The sequence below is a fragment of the Quercus robur genome, chromosome 8 (assembly GCF_932294415.1).
Source record: "Quercus robur chromosome 8, dhQueRobu3.1, whole genome shotgun sequence".
NCBI classification, from domain to species: Eukaryota; Viridiplantae; Streptophyta; class Magnoliopsida; order Fagales; family Fagaceae; genus Quercus; species Quercus robur.
The window spans coordinates 15,668,205-15,690,523 of record NC_065541.1 but is presented as its reverse complement, the minus strand read 5'-3'; the positions used below and the strand labels follow the sequence as shown (position 1 = coordinate 15,690,523).

Sequence of the window (22,319 nt, the reverse complement as noted above, 5' to 3'; positions counted from 1 at the left end):
TGGCCTAAAAAGAAGGAAGAAAAGGAAAAGGAGTGGCCTAGGAAGAAGGAAGAAGGAAGAAAAAGAAGAGGAAAGAGAGAGAAGAGAGAAAGTCATAAAAGATGAAAGACAATCAAGATTTTCCGAAGCTTTTTTTATTTATTTATTTTTTTGAGAATCAAGATTTTCCGAAGCTTAAGCCTTAAGTTAACTGTATTTGGGCCGCTCCAGTTATTTCGCCACTGACACATATATCCACAAAAATAGAATTATCATTTTAAAAAAAAGCAAAATATTAATAAAAAGATATTATTATGTTGGCGTGGGCCATATCCTATAAAAACCTTTCCTTTTCTAACTCTCATTCGACTCATCATTTCTCATCCAATTCCATTTCTCATTTCTCAGATAGAGAGAGAGAGATAGCGTGCTTTAAGCTTTAACGGAAATTCTCTAGGGTTAGGGTTTCCAAATCAATGGGAGGAGGAGGAGCCATTAGAGCGGCGGCCAAGGTCGCCGGAGTCGGAGTCGTCAGCCACGGCCTCCGCGGCATGCCGTCCGTGCCGCCATCAGAGCAGTCTGTGCGCAACGCCTCGCGCCCTGTTTCCGCTATCTTGTCGGCGAAGTCCGCATCCGGTGACGCGGCGGCGCCGATTCAGATGCCGGTGCCGGCGGCGTGGGACGACTGGGAGTTCGCCGACGGTGAGGAGGCTCTGGTGATGGAGGCAGGGGAGCCAATGCCGAGGCTCGTCTTCGGTGGCGTGCCGAGCTTTGAGGAGGCCAAGGAGGCCACCACTGAATTGAAAGACGCACTGGATAAGTATATATCACTTCGATTCAAACCTTTTGATTTTTCATCGATTTTTTGAGTTTCTGAATTTTATTTTTGATCTTTCGTCGAATCTTTGGGTTTAGATTATTATGTTGCTATGCGTGTAATTTAGTGAATGGATTACTTTGTGTTTGGTTACTTAGCAAAACATTGGAAAGATTTTTTTTTTTTTTTTTCCTGAATTGAAAGTCATTTTTTTTTTAAAGAATTGAATTGAAATGTCATTAAATCATGGGAGAAAAAAAAAATTTGAAGCTTTAAGCATTACATTTCATGGTTTCAAGTAAAAAAAAGAAGAAAAATACTAGTTTCTTTTTCCTCAAGAGAACTGAGTAACTGAGTATGACAAAGGCAATTGCTGACTGTCATGCTCACAATTGGAATCATATGGGCAGAGCAGTTACATGTGCTATTGGGGTTTAAAAATGTGTTAACGCGATTCATTTCAATATTGGGTATCTTGGACTATCTTATTGCTGATGTGCTGCTGTGTTCGATTCCTATATTGTATAATGAAATGTGTTTGCGCTATTCTTTTAATTTTATATGCATTTGTGTGTGGAAATGTGTTTTTAATATATTGTATAGTGTATAATTTTTTTTTATTAGTGTAATTTATTTTGAATTAAAATAGTTGCTTTAAAAAAATATATATATTTCGTTTGTTTGGATTAATGTCCCTTCAAATTTTATTCTATCAACTACTTTTTTTGTTATCCGCAGTAGCATAGTTACATTTAGGGTGTGTGTCGGTTAGGTTGGGTTTAGGTATTTTTTTCAATCCAACCTAACCTTTATGAGTTGCAAAATCTCAAGCCAAACCCAACATGTAGGGTTCGGGTTGGGTTGACTCATTGGGTTAAGGCCATTTTGTCAAATATTAAAAAAATAGGGTTTGCATTCAACTATTTAAGTCCACCGTTCAATAAATGATTACAATTTGCACAACTGAACATAATACTAATGAATAGGGAAATTTTAGGACAAATTGTAGTGTTGGGCTGTGTTATCTCAGTCGGGTCGGGTTTGGTGGGTTGAATGCACACTGCCTACTCACATCAAAGCGTAGGCTCTCTATTTGAAAGATGCAATTTTGAGAATACATGCAGTCATCTGTAACATTTTGTATTCTCCAACATCTATTTTCTTTGCATTTTGGAGATAGTTCAAGTGAGGTGGTTTCTTTCAAGACAGGTTATGGAATTGGCTGTGAGGTTCACGTGTATTTTAGAGACTAAAACCACCAGGTTGTGTTGGTCATGTATCTCTTTGGGTTTTCCTGGGAATCTCTTCAATTGCATTTAGAATTACTGTGAGGATGTTCAGTATGGATTCAATAGTCTTAAATTTAATTTAAACATATTAAATGATGATATGTTATGGGCATTCCCGTACTTGGTTACATTATTTACCAATGTCCCATTACTCACTGAAAGACATCCTTTTTTTGGAGGATTGTTTCTGTAATGTCATGTAGTACTGTAAGAGAATTGTTTTCAAAGTAATTAGATTTGGGACAAATCTAGAAGTGTTTACTTGCTAATTTTGGTCTACATAAAAGTCAGCTAAGCTTGAATTGTTTCAATCTCCTAGGAAGGAGACACAGCTTCGAGTGGGTTGAGATGACTAGGCAACATGATCTTTGAGTAGTCCTAAAATAAAATAGAAAATGATGATGTCTCAAAGATTTAGGGATGGATATTTCTGAGTTAATGAATATTTTAGTGTTCTTGAAATTTGAACAGAAATGGATGTTTTAAAGTTACTGTTGTTTTTTGGTGGGAGAACTGGTTGGGGGGTGTTAACTGTGTGCATCATATTGAATAATATTATTTTTCAGGGTATATCTGTCATCGCCAAAATCCAATGGATCTGGTGATATTTTTTCTGCAAATCATGTTCCTGGTTTGTCTCTACTTTCAAGCCCTGAGTTAGAGACTAAATCTTGTGTCATCTCTGAGGATACACCAACTGCTCTTGCGCCAAACCATGTCCTTCAGGCATTTAAGTTACTCAATGGAAGCCCTGAAGCTCAGGTAATGATTGACTTCCCTCTCCCATATAATAATTCATGGAATGCTTAAGGCTCATCTGAATCCTATTTTTTTGGAGGGTTCGGTGCAAACAACAATTGATAATTAAACCTAAAAGGCTTCTTCAGATTTTTCGCTCTCTTATATTATGTTCTATCAGAGCTAAATATATGTTCATTGACTGTCTCAGCTAAGTTTAATATTTTCAAGGTTTCACCTACCTGGATATCTAAGATGACTGACCAATATATTCCTTCTGTGATTATATTTCTGTTTTTGTTTCATCCCCAGACTGTTGTTGCCTCAATTGCTTGTGACCCAAATGTCTGGAATGCCATGATGGATAATCATGTGCTTAAGGATTTCTTCCAGTCACACCAGAGAAGTAAGTGTTGTTTAATATATTGGTTTTATTTTTGGCCAATTAGTCAATTTACTTAAGCATGTTTTTTAAGTAGGTCTCATGTACCAGATATGGTTACTAACCTAGAGAAATCAGTTGTAGGTGATGAGTTCAATGATGTGCAATCGGCTAAGAAGTTTGAAGAATCATCTGTTGAAAATGAAACTGGAAACTCAGAGGGTGGGTTTATGAATATTATGGAGAACATTAAGCTTAAAGTTCAAGAGATGGTGAGCAATGTGTCCAACTACTTCCAAAATATCTTTGGACATTCAGCAGCAGAGAGTACTTCTGAAGACAATGGAAATACCAGCAAAACCTTCATGGATAGGGGCCTAGGAGCATCCTTCATGGGGTTGGCAGTGCTGGTTATTATGGTGGTGGTGTTGAAGCGTGTCTAGATCCCTTTTAGCTGAACCTCCCTGTAAATTTGTCAAACTCACGAAGTCAAGATGGTTTTTTTTTTCCTCCTTGCCTGCATGTCATAAATACACGAATAAGAATGAAATATGATGCCGAAATTATTAGTTGGTCACTTCAAATTCAATATATGGGTGGATGGTAGGTTGATAGTAGTCAAATTGCTTATTTTGCAGAATCTATTTACAGTTTATGAAGGGAGCTTTTGAACTTTTGTCATATTGTCTTGGATTTGGTTCTTTTATTTTGGCCATCAGAAGTAACAAATTCTATAGTCATTGCATTTATGCAAACTCTCACTCTCTGTGAAAGTGATCATATGTTGAAGGGTTGAGGAGTAGGGATGGGCAAACACCGTACCCAACCCACCTGTCTGACTTGAGTGGACACAAGTGTTGGGGTTTCTGACATGGAGATCAGGCAAACCCGACTTTACCGGATCAATTGACAACCCATGCTAATGATGCTATGGTTGTTGGTGGCGGTTTGAGGTTCCTTAAATACTTCTTGATTTGGGTTGGTTAGTGGGTTTACACGAAATCTAAGCCCGACCAACCTCTCTGACCTTCCATATGAGGGGTTCTTTCAAACTGCTTTAAAAAAAATAAAATAAAAATAAAAATTATGGCTAATACCCCATTTCCGAAGCTTGTCTTCTCGAGTGTGATGTGCTCTTTATGTCAAAAGTAGAAATTACTTGGTGTTAGAGAAAGAAAGATATTTACAGCTCATTGTTGGCTTTCGACTTTATCTGTTTCCATGGCCTTGCAACTTGCAAGGTTCCAAGAAATGGTCCGGGCTTGGTTATGGATTGTAGTTGTTGTGATATCTTTATGTAAGGATTGTAAATTTGTAGGTCTTATGTAAGGATTGAAGGTTTTATGGTGTAGGGCACTTTTATTTTAGGAATTAGGAGAAATAATCAAGCTCTTAGATCAAGGTGTTGGTGCACGTTGTTAGAGCATCTCCAGTAAATTCTTCAAATTTTTGTACTATTTGGTGAGTGAACAGTGATTTTTACTTTTTATCTACTTACTTTATAAAATACATTTTCCAAAAGATTTTTTATATTTTCTTTATTTCATTAAAATATTATTTCTTCATTATTTCTTTAATATTTTTTTAGTTCTTCTTTTACTCATGCTAGCACAAAAAAGTTAGCTCTAGAATTTTTTAATGTGATAAATTCTTTTCCTAATCTACAGTAACTCATCAAGTTTGATGAGTTACTGTTCATGAGCAAAAAAACTTTTTGAGAAGTAGAGAGGTTGTTGGGAGTAATGAATTATGGTTTCATTCTCTATTATAGAGAGAATTTTGGATTTAGCTATACTATTGGAGACGCTCTTAGGAGCCAAAAATATTATCACAAAATTTACCATCCCAAAATAGCAATCGCACTCAAGAACACACATTCAAAAAAATACTACGGGACAAATTTCAAATAATTTTATTATTATCAAATCAATTATAATAAATCTCGTGTATGTCTCAAGGTTAAAAAAATCTCATTGTTTTTCTTTTATTCTAACACACTATTTTTCTCTCACAAGCAGCAATACTTTGCACTCTCTTCTCAATATTCTTCTCCACACACCTCCCTTTCTTGGTTGTTCTCTTATAACCAAATCGCTGAGTAGCCTTTTTTTTTTTTTTTTTTTTTTTTTTTTTTTTTTTTTTTTTTTTTTTCTCTTTATGCATATCTTCTCTCACATACCTAGCACCACCTTTTATGCATAAAGTACGTTGACTTCAGAGGCTTGAAAGAGATGTCCAACCACTTCATTTAATGAGGAATCTAATTAAGTATGGGTTGGATCACAATGATGTCATGCACCCAACAATCTCCCCTTCAGCCCATTAAGGGAAGAGATCTTCAACCAACTCTTCAATTAGTATTCATGACGGTCAAGCCAACACTAAGTTCAACTTTCTTCATTATTTTCACTAACACTGAAAATTTTATTAAAGTCAATACATTACATTTTCAAAGAATTTATTTTACATTGAATATTCATAATCCAATTTTTTTGCTTTCCCTTATCAAAAGCCCAAATATTCTCAAAATTAACTGCTTAATGTTCTCCAACACACTTCCTTTCATGAGGTTCAACAATCTATAGTGGAGGATATTGCTCCCCTTGCTCAAGACCTCCAAGATCTTTCACTTCATCATTATCCCTAGCATTACGATATTCTTCTTCAAATATCACTTCCTCATTTGAAGTACTATTAGGTAAAGAGAATTTTACTCTCTTAGTACCAACACCATTAATTCCAACTCTCACCTATAAAGTTTTCTCAAAATCTTTAATTTTTTAGAATCCAGTCAAGAATTTATTGAAAACAAACTAATGAATATCACGAATTACAAAAGGGGCTACAACTTGAGGAGTGTCTTCTAACCAAACCTGAAACTCCTCCAAAATCTTTGCCTTATGGGCAACCATGTTGCCACTGCGTTTTACGTGGCTAAAAGTAGACTGACAAAAAAAAAAAAAAAAAAAAAGAGAGAGAGAGATCAAATGTTGGCATGACCAAATTTCTTTCTGTTTTTGTTTTTTGCAAAGTATTTGTTGCTTTCCATGCTTGCTGCGTGCCACGAATACAACACAATATAGAACTTTTGTCTTTGCATAGTTAATAGTCATATACATAATTGGAGGGGGTCTTCCTGGATATAAATCTGAAGAAAGATGGGCCCAAGCCCATTTGGTTTTGGAGTGTGATATTGCAAAGGCGAATTTGCTTGATCTCTGGCTGAAACATTGAAGTAGACAACTTCCCAGTTGACTCCTTTGCTTCAACCCTCCTAGGAAAAGGAATGGTGCAAGGTTGCAAGAAGATGATCTTACAAACTCGACTACGATGTTTTGTTGCCAGTGTTGTTGTTGGGCAATGACAAGGCATGGTTAGCTTCCTGGAATGGGTAATAAGTGTTAAAAAGGTATGATGAAGCATATAGAAAGTGTGTAAACCTGATTGGCTAAGCAAGAGAGTTTATAGTCCCAAGTGGGAATTGGTGCCTATCGTTGAAGATGTGAGAGAACATTCTATACGTTTTGGTGATTGTGAATTGTGATTGTGATTTGTGAGTTTAACTGGGCTCGAAAAGTGCGCAACACGTACCAGCCCAATGGGCTCTAAGCAAGAGATACACAAAAGGGCAGTTAGTAATCATAAATTAATACAAGACCTTGTTTGAAGACAAGAGCCTATGACAACAGTGATAAAATATAGTATAAGTTTGTGATAAGGTTTTAGTCACAATTTATGTGAATTTTTTATTAGAATATTTTTAAAAGTTTACTATTTTAATAAATTTTTTTAAAAAGTATGATTTATTTTAAAACCACATCAAATTATGTAATTACCCAGGTCAAAGTAACTACTTGATACATCACAGAAGAAGAGTATTGAAACTTTCTCCATGAAAAAAAAAAAAAGAAAAAAAAAAAGGATACCAATTTGATGCAAATACAAATTCTAAGAACCAATTTTTATTAAGCAATATGGCATAGTAACGCTATTTTTTTGGGCATCATAGAGCAGCACTTGTAACTTCACTATCTACCTTCCATGCCCGTTAAAAAATGAGAGTTTTTATTTATTTTATTTTATTTTATTTTTTCTAGAGTGAGAGAGATCGTGTTATTATACTATTGTTTGACTGGCAAGTGAGATAAAGTAACTACTTGACACATCACATAAGAAAAGTATTGAAACTTTCTCCATGAAAAAAAAAAAAGAAAAAAAAGAAGGATACTAGTTTGCCGCAAATACAAATTCTAAGAACCAATTTTTATTAAGCAATATGGCACAGTAACCCTATTTTTTTGGGCATCATAGAGCAACACTTGTAACTTCACTATCTACCTTCCACGCCCGTTAAGAAATGAGAGTTTTTATTTATTTATTTATTATATTTTTTTCTAGAGTGAGAGATCGTGTTATTATACTATTGTTCGACTGGCAAGTGAGATAAAATAACTACTTAACACATCACAGAAGAAGAGTATTGAAACTTTCTCCATGAAAAAAAAAAAAAAAAAATTAAAGAATACCAGTTTGACGCAAATACAAATTCTAAGAACCAATTTTTATTAAGCAATATGACATAGTAACGCTATTTTTTTGGCATCATAGAGCAACACTTGTAACTTCACTATCTACCTTCCACGCCCGTTAAGAAATGAGAGTTTTTATTTATTTATTTATTATTATTATTTTTTTTTTCTACAGAGAGTGAGATCGAGTTATTATACTATTGTTCGAAGAGAGATACACTTGTCCTACAATACAATGTCATTAATAATCACTACATATAGAGAGAGCTCTTTAATAAAAGTGGTAAATTCATCAATAGCATCAAGAATAATGTCGTTTTCGACGTATTTGTAGTACTTGGTCAAAGACAATTACATCAAATTTTAGTTATGTTACAATTAACCAAGATTGTTGCATCGCCAGTGTATTTCCTATAAAAATATTCCTCATCTGGAGAAAAACTATAATCTTTATCTTCTCAGGAGCAGCAAAGGCAGATTATTACTACCATTATTATTGAGGCTAACAAAATTGAATAGTATTATCCATTTCGATGAGGGGTTTGTGATAGAGCACTTTTCAACATCAAACCACCCCGTGACAAAGGCTTCTCCATGCCTTTGCAAACCTTGTTATCATCCTGTCTAAACTTGGCCTCATGATCTGCTAATGTACATGATGTCCTCCTTCGATATTTGCATCTGCCCCCTGTCTCTTTTGCTGTTTATCTGTGTCCGGTCAGGTTGGCCTCGCTGAAAAGAACACAAAATATACCCTACTTTTAAGTGGCTTGTAACATAATATAAAATATCAACATTGTTGTCAGTTGTCACACAAGCACTTCTTTTTCCTGTGTTTGTATGTGGGTACTCACCTTCTTCAAGACAAATGCCAAGTATAAATAAGCTACTTCCCATTCATCTGGTGAGAGTGTACCTGCATATCACAAAAGCAATAACAACAACTATTAAAGCTAGGGTGACAGAAAAATGACAGTAATGAGTAAAGATGAAATATTATATCAAAGATTTTTTTCTCAACTTTTTTCTTCTTTTTTGTGGGGGAGACGGGGAGATAGGTTTGATACCAAAGCACAAAAGGCAAGGTTAGATGATCCTCGACCAACATAAAAGTTGGGTTCTAGAATTACTGAGTACTGACTAGTTTTCTACCCAGAGAAGGGAAATAGTACAGGCCAACACACAAAAAAAAAAAAAAAAAAAAATACTTACTCTTATCTTGGTTACCATCACCCAAGGCACCAAGCCTCCGCATGAGATCCACGTATTCTGGTTTTTTCAAATACTCATGCACAAATTCATGGGAATTCTTTGCAAAAACTAGCTCCAAATCATACTGAAAAAGCCAAAAACAAATATGGTCATAAAATGTGAACTGTTTTAAGTGTGTAAGTTGTAAAGCAGAAAAAACTTTACAATAAAGTTTACATGAAAGTAACAATTGAGTTTGGCAGCTGCATCAGAAAAAAATTGTAACCAGTAAACAAAGTTATACCTCTTCTGCCAATGATTTGAAGACATGAAAGGGGACAACCCATTCAGGGCAATCAACAGCATCCTGCAACAAAGAATTTAAATTTAAAATACTATTCTCTGCATGGAATCTAATTCCATAGGTGCACATAAATTGAGCTAATTGACCCAAAAATAATAACAAATAGCAATCAGGTGAAAACATTCCAGAGTTACTGCAAAAATTCAACTCATTGAGAATAAAATATTATATTACTTAATTAAATAATAAACTAGCTGCTATGCACACACACACATACTCAGACACACATTCTTTCACAGTAATGCACTGTGCTACATAGCCTGCATTTCCTTGACATGAAAGCCCGCAATCAAATTTAGAGAAATGTGAACAATCACCAACAAAAGAAATAGTAACAAACAGACTTGACAATTAACAATACCTCTAGGTGAAACTTGTACTTAATACCAAAGGGGCTGGAAGATTTGAATTTCTGCACCATATAATGAAGCTTTTGTCAAACTAAGAGTAATCTCCAGTAATTGAATAACAAAAATTGATATTCAAAGTTTTTAGGAAGTTATATCATTTGAGTTTTTCAATAAATGTTTCTTCATTGCTTACTAATAAAAGTTTACCTTTTCAGAAAATTCTTCATCAAAACGTATCCAGTAGACACTATTGCCAAAGACCAATCCTTCAGCTGCATATCCAAGTGAAAATAGCAACTTCAATAAAAAATTACAAAACTGGTCCACCATACCACTTAATCATAATGCTTATATATGCTAGAAAAATATCAAAAGCTTCATAATACTAAATTATCTGCTCTAGTTTAGAACTGGTTAATGATGGGTTAAGAAGGTATAAAAATAAATCAAAGAATTTTTTTGTGATTTGGTACTTCTAATACTATCCAAGTCACAACAGGTCTATTCATCTATCACCAAGCCCCTCCATTATTCCTTTCTTTTCTACTTATCCTCTGTATCCACCACCATTAATCTTATCCAGCTTGATGCTTCACTTTGTGGTCAATGAAAGGATAATGAAATTCTTAGACTCAAAATTTTAGTTTCCTTCACATTCCTGTTACAGGAAGAAAAGGTATACATGATGAGGTGCAAGATAAAACCTTCTCTAAGTTTTTTAATAATCACATTGGCGTCTGGCATTGTTCCAATCAAGGTGCCTCCTGGACGAAGTAAAGCTGATATGTTTGCCAAGGCTCGTCGTGCACGTGCCTCCGTAGACCAGGAGTAATGCAAGGCAAACTGAAAAATATAGTATATTTTTAAGGTTAAGAAACTGCTAAGTTAAGCCTTGAGAAAACTAAAATTAAATCTATATAAATGATTTGTCTGATATACTAGAAAAATAGCACAAAAAATTTTGTGATTTGTTTAATGCATCAAAAAACTATTGAGATTTTATGTACACCATATAACCATCATTTACTACATAACTTTAAACATTCAACATTGTGAAAAGGGGCTGCTCCTGAAATATTTGATTTTACTTGAGAGGTTAAAAGTCTCCAACATTAATCATTCAATGAAATATGATGTGTGAGTGTGTGTGTGTATGAAATATGATACCTTTAAAACACAGTTGGTAGACTAGAATATCACTCACCTGGGAACTGCAAACATCAAAGGGAGCATCATCTGCAAGAACATTGTCCAAACGAGCCTGAGAACATAACATGGAACACAAATCAAAGTTATTTCAGCTGCTGTCTTAACAAAGTACATAAAAACTTCTAGTGAAGCAGCCAGCCAAAATTTCGGTTGCTCAAAAGCAAATTCAGTGTTGATGTCACTTATCCATGGAATCATGACAATCAGTAGTGTTCATGTGCACTAGACACAATCCTCATTTGATCAAGTGCAATACTAGATAAGCTCAATTAGAAAGCAGACATGTGGATATATAAGGAAATTCATTTAACTAGCTACAGAACTGCAATTACCTCATAACAGTCTCCACATATGAGGCGGGCAGGAAATGTGAATTTCTTACGACGCTGATGATGGTCAGCATCACCATTATAGCGTGTACGACAATCTTCTATCTGCACAATGCTTAAAACAATGTTAAGATGGTTGATGTCAACATGTGTAGCAACAGAAATACTCGAATAAAAGAAGTCGCCTCACACATCTAACAAACTAACTACCATGATGATTTGCTAGAAAGTCTCACCCAACCACAATCCGGCACTAAGCATAACTGAACCCATTAATGTCAATATGTCCACACAGAAAAAGTGGAACAATGAACAGTAAAATGGTGATATGAAGTACTTACCGAGCCTTCTGCTATATCAACACCAACATAATACCCAACTTTTGCCTTATCCCATTTGATGAGATCACCACCCTGGTGAACATTAAAGAAAAACAAGAAATTGCTTAATGTTTACTTTTTTTTTTTTTTATAGTAGGGAGGTAAAACACAAATGCAATAGAATAAAGAACCTATAATACCTTGCCACAAGCAAGGTCAAGAACAGCATCTCCACGTCGAGCATAGAGTTGAATTAGAACACTTTTAATCTGTTTATCAAAATAAGGAATGACAACAAATAAAAACAATGCATACTCATAAAAATCTCAAGCTCATAGCATGTTACATGAATTGACAAGACATACCCAATTGTTGAGTTTCTTTAAATGGATGATTGGACTAGCTTCTCTTTCTTCCAGAGTCTGATTTGTCCTTGCACTGTAATGCTCGGCCACTTTCCGAGCAAAAATCTTGGTGCTTTCATCCTCTAAAAATTGTGAATCACCTAACACCACAAAGCAAAACACTTAAAAAGCTAAAATAAGAACTTAATACTCAATTAAGCTTTTATGAAACTGCAAGCAAGGGAAGGAAGAACTCGAAGTTTCTTTCTTTAATTCTTCATTGCTTGGAAAGAGAGAAGCAAAACAGCTTACACTAGACAAACTCTGATACAAAGGTTGGTGTAATTCATGCAACTTTTTTATTAATCGCATTCATTTAATTGGATTTGTCTTCTAAACCAAATAACGCATAACACCAAAAACCCAAATTTCAATTTCTTCTTTTGATTGCTTTCTCAACTACCAAACAATTAATATAGCTTACAACTCATGTTCCAGAATTAACACATTAAAGAAGCAATTACCAAATATTCCAAAACCCAGAAATCAATATCAGGAAACAAACTAAAAAAAGTTCCAATTTCTAGTTTCTCTGCCTTTTCCAGCCCTTTCCCAGCAACCAAACAAAGGGCCAAAGCACCTTAAACCACAAAAACCCAGATCCAAAAAAGCTCCCAAATCAATAGCATCAAAATCCCCAAAATCAAAACCCAGGGAAAGCACAAAAATTAACCTTCAGGGTTATGCTTCAATCTGGACTGAGGTGGCCCAACAGAGCCTGAAGGAGATTCTGGGTACCCTCGTTTCATGACCAAAAGAACACCAAAAAAAAAAAAAAAAACAAAGCTTTTTGTGTTGCCGATTGAAAACAAGTTCTGGGTACTTTTTTCTTTTTTGTTTGGTGTGTGTGCGTGTGTGTGTGAGATATAAGAATGGAATGTGGGTTTGGTCCAAAATAACAAGTAATTGGTTATTGTTTGGGAAACAAAGAAAACAAAATCTGAAGAAGGTTTTGTTGATTGATGATCAGACTTAAGTGCAACAAAAGGGCACAAGTAAGTAAGTAAAGCCGGAAAAGAGGCTCAGAGAATGTGAGAGAAACACAGAGAGATATTTTATATATATGTTGGGTTGGGTTGGGTTGGGTCTTAGTCTTAGATCTCGTCGGATGTGGGCCCCTTAAACGAGCCCACCAGTTTTTCTCACTAAAGTGGGCTTGGCTCACCTCTAGGCTCTAGCGGTCTACTCCCTCTATAGGCTCCAGCTTCTTCTCTGTGCGGAGTTTATGGACGGTGGTGTTTCATGAAGTTTTAAAAATTTAAAAAAAAAAAAAAAAAAAAAAAAAAAAAATCTAAAAATCCTACCAAAATGGTTAAAAATATACCCTTGTGAAAGGAAAATTGACGTTAGAATGAGGTGGTAGGCAATATGGGACCTTGACCTTTTAAGATAGTGATATATATGATTACCCTAATGAGTTCAATTCACTGAAAGCATTAAATTCAGGATGTGTTTTGAAATAATGAATTTTTATTTTTTATTTTTTATTGTGATCCTAGAAGAACTTTTTTGCAATGATTAAGTTAACATATTTTTACTAGTTTTTATATGAGCTTATCACTGAGAAAATTAACAACTTATCACATAAAAGAGTTGTGAGATATATTTTGTAAAATTGTTGCAACTTTAAATGTATTGTTGAATAAAATGATGCATAAAACATATCATACAATCTAAAGTAGAAAAGAAGGGTATAATGCAAAAAAATTCTCTGAACTTGGTCAATATCAAACTAACATTCCTAATCTTCTATTTTGAAATAAGAAGTCATGAACTTTGACAAATATCTAAATTGATGATTTTGTCTAAATTTTTGTTTCATCTATTGGGAAAAAAAACACAAGACAAAATATTTAATTAAAGTATATTCTAAAATGATTTTTTTAATAAAAATGAAATGAGGTTAGGTGAAAAATTGGATAGGAAGATCAACTTGAGAATCTCTCAAAGTTCAAGGCCTTCCATTTTAAAATAGAAGATCAGAGAGTCATTTTCATTTTGATATAAACTTTAGGAAATATTTTTGCATTTTACCAAAAATTAAAAAATAACATGTCAAAGCTATACAACATTTTGGGTAAATTGTACTTTCCTCCTCAATTATTGGGCCCACTTCAATCTCTGTCTAAACTTTAAATTGAGCAATGTCCCTCTTGGTTTATTGCTAACGTGAAATTAACCCCTTACTATAATATTTTATCTTAAATTCAAACAAAAGTAACAAAACCTGTTTAATTTTTTGTTTCAAAAAAGATATTACATTGAATTTTTTTTCTTGAAGAAACTCTACCTTGATTTTTATATCAAAATGCATAAACCATGTCTAAGAAAGAAAAACATTAAAAAAAAAAAAAACATAAAATATGTCTAAGAAAGAAAAACAATACAAAATACATAAACCATGTCTAATAAAGAAAAACATTAAATTATTTATTTCCTTGTTGTTCAAAAAAAATTATTTATTTCCTTTTCTTTTGGGATCCGCTTATTTTGCTAAAACTGAAAACTTTTTGCTGAAAGTATTGTAGATGAAAGTAAAAATTAACTGAAATAGTATAATGAAACTCATGAATAGTACCAAAAAGTACAATGAGCCCATAAATAGTAGCAAAAATAAGCTGGATTTTTAAGTTGAAGCCAAACACACACTAAAAGTTACATGAAATTTATAATTAAAAAAAAAAAGACACGTGGTTTGTTTGGTAGAGTTTCTTAACAACTTATTTGTCTTATTTATTTTGTAATGTAATATTTAAGTCTTTTTTTTTTTTTAATTTATAATTGTACCCTTGTCAAGCTTATTTTTAAGACCTATTAAGCATCAACATCGGTGGAGTTCTTTCTCACAAAAAAAAAAAAAAAAAAAATTCGGTGGAGTTAAAAAATTAGCATTTAACACTTTAAAAAGTTACTTTATCTATTTTAACATATAATTTCATAACACACCCTACATTAATAATCTTATTTTTACCATTAGCAAAACACTATTCATTTTTTATTAATTTCTTTCCCACTTCCTCTCTCTTCCTCTATGCCACCAAACCCAAAAAGTGATAAAGTAATTTTTTTTAAAAAAAAAATTTATACCACCTTGCTACAATAAACTGCTAGTCTTGGTGGTTCACTATAGCAAGAAGGCAAAATATTGTGCCTTTGGCTCCACTAATGTTGGCAATTAAATTGGATTTGAGCTATTTTACCACCACCAATGATGCTCTAAGTGAATAAAATAACCTTTCTTAAGTGAAGATCACATATAGAGTTTTCAACACTAATTCTTTATGATGTATGTAGGCATGTGCATCGACAAACATAATCTACCTCCAATGACATACATACATACATACATATATACAGACAAACATACATGCATATATATATATATATATATATATATATATAAAAGCTACGAGTTAATTTGGGTTGCAAGTTCATCTCTCTTTAGTTTTTATCTCATTACGAATACGAATTTTCATTGTTAATACTATGCTTAACATATTTGTAAGCATTTATTGTGATTTATTGTGATATAGATAGAATACATTGTTGGTCATCCAAACGTTGCTATCTACATTAACAGAGTGATCATAGACTACAAAGAGAAGAAATCGTGTAAAATTGTGTCCAAATACAAATAAGGGTCCTAGTATTTATAGGAAAACTCAAACCCCTTTGGAATTGAACAAATACATCAACCCCAATAGTTAAACCCTTTCTCAAATATGGATCCTTTTGATTAAAACAAATACTGAATATGTGTAGTAATACTATTCACCGAAATGAGTTATTATATGTGTATATGTGCATCATATTATAGCATGGTCATCTATTACAACCCTCTACTAACATGCACATAATTAAAGCTAACTTGTCAAATCCGTTGAGTTGAAAAATAATAATTTTTGCACTCCTGGCCTTCAATCTTTTTTTTTTTTTAATATTATTTTTATAAATAATCGAGAAGCAAATGCAAAATTAAATTGTTTTTTTTTTTTTTTTGGAGAGAGATATTGTGGCGAAGATTGTCGTCTTAGAAAGTGAAAGGATCACAGTAACAAGCCATTCAAACGCCAAACAATAAAACAACGACGTTTCCCTTTGTCTCTGAGTCTCTCTCAATCCTTGTTATTTTCAATTTTCAATTTCCCAAGCCAAAGAGATTTCAATTACGGATAACATCAGATATTATTATTCAGATCCAGGCCTTGGCCTTGGAAATTGATAATCAGTGCAAAATCTTGGGATTTAAAAATCAGTGTTTGGTTGGCAATGACATATTTCTCACTCACAGTCACAGCTCACCCAGCCCTTCCTCTCTCTGCCTCTGAAACTTCCGATCCAAACCAGGTACGAATTCCGTATAAACCTTTAAACCGTACACACTTACATTATTGATTATACATACGTACATATCTGTATTTATACGTATGCGTAGATCGATTATGTATGGCTATGCTATAGTTATACCGCATCTTATGTCTGTGTGTAATAAGCAAACGGTACCGTTTTTTGTTTGCCCAATATATTGTAAACGACAGTCGTTGAGTTGCTTTGCCAGTTGCCACTCTACATTTTCATCTCGTCTATACGACTGACCGACCCGTAATTTCCAGTATGTTTTCGTAACATTTTTATAACAGATTTTAGGTGACAAGTTGTTATTAGTTAGTTGTTAAGAACCAATAACAATTTATCATGTGAAGGTATTGTGAAAATATTATTGACTTAACTCTTCCCAAAAAAAAAAAAAAAAAAAAAAGCAGCTTAAGAGTAAAAGGAAACTAGTTTATTAACTTCCTTCAACCTACTATGTGGAAATTGAAGAAACCATTCTTACGTAGTTTTAGTTACATAACTATTGTAATGAGTGACACGATTTGTTTAAATAATATATATGAATAATTGTATAATTCGCCATGTAATGGGTTGGAAAAATAACTCCAAACTAGTTTGAAGTTGGTTTGTCATTTTTTTGTTCTTTAGAGAAAATCGATTAATGCATTATCTTTCATTAAAACTCAAAGCGAGAAAATTTATCTACCTTTCAAATAAGGTGAAGGGTAAGTTAAGAAAGTGATAAAAATATTGTGTAAACTGTAAATTGACATTTTAAATATGACTATGTTTTACATCTCAAAATGGAATAAAGTTCCAATAATATGGGATGAGGGAGTAGTAGTTTTGTTATAAGTACTCATTACAATGTGAACATGTGAATTATGATCTTTTTAATCTTAAAAGTTCATACTTGATGATTCAAAAAAAGGAAAAAAGTTCATCCTCGTATATCTTTTTTCCTTTTCGGTGTCATTGTCGATATGGAATTTTGCTAGTTAAGTTACTATGTTCAGTTTAATTTTCAACTGTTCCTTTCAGGTGGGAAGCCACCATTTTAGATTTTTTTTTTGGGCTGACAAGTTGGGTAACGTGCTGAAAATTCTGTTTGTTTGTATGGAAGATGTCAATGATGTTATTAATAATCCTTTTCAATAATTTATATGGTGATGTTGTTCATGCATCAGAATGATATTAGTGGGTTCTTTTGCAATAAATTGAATTGGTACCAGGATAGATAAAAAGAAATGCTTCACTAATATGTGTCTTCAACGAATTTTGCTCTTTTCCTTTCATTGAATTTTCCTTTTGTACCTTTTAATGCATGGTACAACTTGTGTGTCATATGGTATGTGAGAACAAAAACTTAAATCTGATTGTTTAGATCACCATTTACTCTGAGGATACTTCTAAACCATTTTACAGAATCTTTCGGAATTCTTGTAAGGTTATTCTTGTAATCCACATAATAGAGTCCAAAGCGTACTGAAAATCCCAAGTTCCATTCCCAGTTGTCAAGCAAGGACCAGACAAAGTATCCATGTATATTGCAGTCATCTTGCCTGCATTGGTTAATTTTCTGTTAGGTGGAGTGTATAGTATCAAAAGTAATCAAACTAATGGACACAATTATAAAACTGCAGGGACCCAATGAAGATACTTTGAGCAATCAATCTAGGGAGTTGATATTATTACCTTATAGCAGCAGATAGGTTTGAGAGATAGTCTTGGTGGAATCTTATCCTCTTATCATCCTGTAAAGCCTTGTCTAAAGCTATAGAAGGTTTATTTGGATCATCCATACCTGTTGTAATGAATTTAAATTATGTGATCTTACATCAAAGTGCAAGTTTAGCCTTTTGATATGAAACCACTCACCATTTTCTGTTATAATAACTGGAGGGTTCCCATACTTATCTTTCACATAATTTGCCAACTTTCGGATGCCCCATGGAACTATGCGTATCCAACGGGAAGCTGCCTGGAGGAGGTAAATATCATAAGCTAACTCTGTTTAAAACCTATATTAGAATCCTAGGCTTAAAGACTCATAGGTACATACTCTTTCTCCAATGGCAACTCCACCTCGGTATGCTACAATAGAGGACATGTGTAGATTGTTAGTCAAAATTGTGATATACACACACAGAGACACAAATGTTAGATGTAGGAGATTGTGACTTGACATCTTACGGGTTGTAATGACAGCAGCATCAGCTATAGCATCCTTCAATATCAATTTTCTAATCTGAGCCCTGTCGTTCCGGGCATACAATGTGGTATAGTGATTTATGCCAAGAAAGTCAAAGGATCCCAGCAGGAATTTTGAGGTTGCAGGTGAAATCTCTGGTAATCTCTTACCAACAAACTTCTTCATTGAAAGAGGGTACTCACCAAGCAGAAGTGGATCAAGGAACCTGATTCACTTTGATTTGTTGCATTTAATTATTTATGAAAGTTGATATCTTCTCAAATGTTGTGAAGTTGAATTTTTACATAAGAAATTACCATCCAAGCCCAAAATCTATTGATCTGTATGCCGCATCTCTATCCTCATCAGTATCGGATATGGGTTCATACCATTTGGCATCTAATGCTATTCCTATTTGGCCTCCTTGTCCTTCCTGGATGATCCATTTCAACAAAAAATAAAGATAAAAATACAAATAAATATATTTTTCCTCCGATTTCTTTTCACACTTGGAAGACAAGAGTCTGTTAGAAGGATCATGTATGCAAATTAGAGCACCTTAAAATGCAGCTGGTAACTATGATAAGCAGCAGCATGAGACAACAGGATGTTGTGAGCGACAATGTATGGTTCAGTGGATGATTTTCCCTTCTTACAGAACAGACGACCAAGAATTGAACATCTCCCAGGAGCTTGAATACCTAAGTCGTAACCTTGGATTGAGAAACCACGAGGTTCATTGAAGGTGATCCAGCGCTTTACTCTATCTCCAAAAACTTTGAAGCAGGTGAAGGCGTAATATTCAAAGTCTTTTCTGTAAGTTAATATAGGCTATTGAGAAGATTGGTTGGTATTTTAATAATTTTTTATATGATTTTGTATTACTTACACTATCTGTTTGTTCAACCATCCTTCATATTTATCTTCAAGTGTCTGTGGAAGATCCCAGTGATATAGAGTTACATAAGGCTGGATTCCTGATTGAATGAACATCCTAACCTTAGAGAACATTGTGCCCAAAAAAAGAAGGCAAAAAAAATTGTAACTGATGTTTCTTTAATGAACCTTTTTCCAGTAAAGCATTTATGAGGCAGTTGTAGTAGTTTATTCCTTCTGCATTAGGTTCTCCTGTTCCATCTGTTAAAGGTTATTTTAAAAGTAATTAGTGGTTAACAGATGGTAATGAAATATAGATAAAAGTAACTTTTTTTGGCAGAATCATATCTTACTTGGAAAGATTCTTGACCATGATATTGAGAATCTATAAGCATCCATGCCCAAATCCTTCATCAAGTCTACATCACTCTGTAAGATATGATTTTTTTATCTAACTTCGGTCAGAAGCAGACAAACTAGAGTCTTATATTGACATAGAATATTTTAAAACTCATGCCAATTGTCTGCTATGATACTTCATAATTTTCAAAACTTGCTAATACATCATCTTCATCATCATCAGCACCTTCTCAATATTCTTACTTAATCTCATATGATTGTTATGAATTGATTAAATTAGTTATTCTTGTCTAAACGATTCCTTCCCCAATTATGGCCATGTACTGTCACTATAAATTTTGAGTGTCAGTTTTGGTTAGCAAGGGAGTTTCGCTAGTCCTATATTGACCGAAAGTATTTTATGCATTTTGGCAATTGTTTTAATAAGAGAAGTACATTTAGGCCAATTGTCTTCTTTGGAGTCTTATTCTTACATTATTAAAGTTGGTGATACATCATTGTCAGCATCATGCCCCATCATCTCAATTATCTTATTTTCTAAAAGCCTCTAGATTGTTAGAATTTTGTATTAGGAATTCTTATCCAATTTTCTTTCTCAACTTATAGACATCTAAAAAATTGCTCTCGTGTAAAATGAACAAGTTTGTTTTTAATTATAATAGAATGATGTTGTACGCGCAAGGAAAGTGGAGAAACAGTAGATCATCTCCAACTTCAACGTTTGGTGGCAAGAATAAGATAGCTCTGGTCATTATTCTTGTCTTTTTTGGGGGGTTAAATGAATGATGCCAAAGACCATTGTTCTTTTGTGCTCTTGCTGGCTAAGGAAGCATAGTTGGGCTACAAATGGTAAAATCTGGAAAGCTATTCGGCTTTTGTTATGTGGATTATTTGGGAAGAAAGGAATAACCAAACCTTTGAAGGGTTTGATCATTCAGTGATTTCACTCAAATCTTTATTCTTGACAAGTTTGTATGATTGATGAAAAGTATTAGCTATTATTCATTCTTCTCTTTTGCTGAAGTTGTTGATCTTTTAAACTTCATATTGTAATTTTTCTTTTTGGAATTGCTCTATTATGCCTCCTGTGTACTGGAGTAATCTTCTTTTCTTAGTAAATGGCTTCTCTACTCTTCAAATATGAAGTAGTTTGTTGTAACTCATGTATGATTAAAGTTGAAATTCTCTCCCAAAAAAAAAAAAATTTCTTTCCTATACAAGGATAAAATTAAGTGCGGGAAAGGAAGAAAAATTTGGACTCATCTACTTGTGCTTTTACGATAATTATGCATTTGAAGTCCACAAATGTATCTTTGCAATTTACCTTAAAACGGTGATACTGATCAACAGCCATGTCTGCATTGCTGAAATCTAAAATTCTTCCTGTTGTAATACAAAATTGTGACAGTGCAAGAGTCAAGATCATAATTATCTCTTATGTACACTTACTTTTCAAGTACATACAAATTTGCCTTCCAAATTTCAAGACTTACCTGGTTCCCTTGAAAAAGTATCCCATATGCTAGCTCCCTTATTTCCTTCATTCACAGCCCCTTCAAACTACCACAGGAAATCATCTGATTGTTAAGCTGCTCTTCAGAATTTGAAAATATATAAAACAACTGTATATATGCTGTGAAACTAAATTACTAACAAAGGAAAATAAAAAGTACCTGGAAAGCAGAAGAAGCAGTTCCAAAAACGAACCCAGCTGGAAAATCATCTCTGCTAATTGGTTCTGAGTTCACAAAGTGATGGGTTAGAAGAAAGAAAATTAGAGTGACAACCATGGTTGAAAGGTTTTAGACAGCATAAGGAGATGTTTTTGATGAGGATTCAGAAAGAATTGCAGGGTATTATATGGAGGAAAGAATGTTAGTTATCTTAATTTTAAAGGTGTGAAGAATAAGGTCGAAGAAGAATGGACAAAAGTGACGGTGGGAACAATTGTACAGGAAGTTTCTTGGATAGGTTGGGTTGGCTTGAGAAGGTAAGCTTAAAATATTTTCTTTGCACTTTGTGTGCACGTTATGCAACATATACAGGCAAAAGTCAGCTATTCACCGGTCACCACAGAGATAAGGAAAGGGAAGAAGTAGTAGGATGGATTGGAGTCTGGAGATGACACATGTTACACTACTTAATACACAGGGAATTCTGATTCTTGGTAGAGAGGATGAGTATTGAAAGGAAAACTCACATGATAAGCATAATAATGTGTTTTCCCTTTTAATGTTACTTTACAAAAGAAATATTTGTGTGGGATCTGAAAAGGGCATATGCGGAAGTCCAAACAAAGAAGAAATTGTTTTATTAGACTTTTGGCACCATCCACGTCACCTGTGGGGGGTTTTTTTTTTTTTTGGCTAGAAATTTCTAGGTTTTTAGTTGGTAAGGAGAGTACTATATATTTTCTCCTATTATCATTTTTTTTTTTTTTGGTTAAAAGGAAATTATCATAAAATTATGAAACAAAGGAAGTCTCATGGCAGAGCTTGTTTAAGTACAGACAAGAGAAGTTAGCCTCTATTAGGTCAATCAAGTCCATAGGCAAACTATTAAAAAAAATAAAATCAAAGTCTTAACAAGCTCAGATTCTTGCTAATTTTTCAACACACCTATTTGTCTCTCTAAAACAATGCTTGAAGTGAATCTG

General features: G+C 33.8%; 3 protein-coding genes and 1 long non-coding RNA gene across 5 annotated transcripts; 2 read left to right on the top strand and 2 right to left on the bottom strand.

Moving 5' to 3' along the window:
* The first annotated feature begins 340 nt into the window (after positions 1-340).
* LOC126694781 (uncharacterized) lies at positions 341-3,881 on the top strand. 2 transcript variants are annotated; one of them, XM_050391275.1, is made up of 4 exons: positions 341-799; positions 2,652-2,847; positions 3,136-3,229; positions 3,350-3,881. In XM_050391275.1, the coding sequence occupies exons 1-4, from the start codon at positions 456-458 to the stop codon at positions 3,646-3,648; spliced, it is 933 nt and encodes a 310-aa protein (XP_050247232.1). In that variant the 5' UTR covers positions 341-455; the 3' UTR covers positions 3,649-3,881. The 2 variants fall into 2 exon arrangements, with proteins under 2 accessions (XP_050247232.1, XP_050247231.1); XM_050391274.1 differs by having other exon boundaries at positions 343-799; positions 3,344-3,881.
* Positions 3,882-8,004: 4,123 nt separating this feature from the next.
* LOC126694780 (mRNA cap guanine-N7 methyltransferase 1) lies at positions 8,005-12,949 on the bottom strand. Its single transcript, XM_050391273.1, has 13 exons — positions 12,575-12,949; positions 11,863-12,002; positions 11,698-11,766; positions 11,519-11,590; positions 11,181-11,282; positions 10,844-10,900; positions 10,344-10,482; positions 9,847-9,911; positions 9,651-9,701; positions 9,230-9,292; positions 8,947-9,070; positions 8,589-8,650; positions 8,005-8,466 (listed from the first exon to the last, which is right to left on the bottom strand). The coding sequence occupies exons 1-13, from the start codon at positions 12,648-12,650 to the stop codon at positions 8,371-8,373; spliced, it is 1,116 nt and encodes a 371-aa protein (XP_050247230.1). The 5' UTR covers positions 12,651-12,949; the 3' UTR covers positions 8,005-8,370.
* A 3,072-nt stretch (positions 12,950-16,021) lies between these two features.
* LOC126694779 (uncharacterized) lies at positions 16,022-20,867 on the top strand. Its single transcript, XR_007645877.1, has 2 exons — positions 16,022-16,248; positions 17,880-20,867. It is a non-coding gene; the product is annotated as an uncharacterized LOC126694779 (long non-coding RNA).
* LOC126694777 (putative beta-glucosidase 41) lies at positions 17,498-21,885 on the bottom strand. Its single transcript, XM_050391272.1, has 13 exons — positions 21,337-21,885; positions 21,157-21,223; positions 20,988-21,046; positions 19,657-19,732; positions 19,493-19,564; positions 19,317-19,404; positions 18,986-19,241; positions 18,745-18,860; positions 18,430-18,653; positions 18,299-18,330; positions 18,115-18,217; positions 17,932-18,040; positions 17,498-17,798 (listed from the first exon to the last, which is right to left on the bottom strand). Exons 1-13 carry the CDS (start codon positions 21,451-21,453, stop codon positions 17,603-17,605), a joined length of 1,515 nt encoding a protein of 504 aa, XP_050247229.1. The 5' UTR covers positions 21,454-21,885; the 3' UTR covers positions 17,498-17,602.
* Positions 21,886-22,319: the final 434 nt, after the last annotated feature.

Coding starts and splice junctions, on each gene's coding strand:
- LOC126694781 (XM_050391274.1), top strand. CDS start 456: ATGGGAGGAGGAGGAGCCATTAGAGCGGCGGCCAAGGTCGCCGGAGTC. Junction 800..2,651: donor TTGAAAGACGCACTGGATAA/GTATATATCACT, acceptor ATTATTTTTCAG/GGTATATCTGTCATCGCCAA. Junction 2,848..3,135: donor ATGGAAGCCCTGAAGCTCAG/GTAATGATTGAC, acceptor TTTCATCCCCAG/ACTGTTGTTGCCTCAATTGC.
- LOC126694780 (XM_050391273.1), bottom strand. CDS start 12,650: ATGAAACGAGGGTACCCAGAATCTCCTTCAGGCTCTGTTGGGCCACCT. Junction 10,901..11,180: donor TATGTGGAGACTGTTATGAG/GTAATTGCAGTT, acceptor TTATGTTCTCAG/GCTCGTTTGGACAATGTTCT. Junction 9,293..9,650: donor AGTACAAGTTTCACCTAGAG/GTATTGTTAATT, acceptor TCTTTGTTGCAG/GATGCTGTTGATTGCCCTGA.
- LOC126694777 (XM_050391272.1), bottom strand. CDS start 21,453: ATGGTTGTCACTCTAATTTTCTTTCTTCTAACCCATCACTTTGTGAAC. Junction 18,218..18,298: donor GAGTTGCCATTGGAGAAAGA/GTATGTACCTAT, acceptor TACCTCCTCCAG/GCAGCTTCCCGTTGGATACG. Junction 17,799..17,931: donor AACCTATCTGCTGCTATAAG/GTAATAATATCA, acceptor TAACCAATGCAG/GCAAGATGACTGCAATATAC.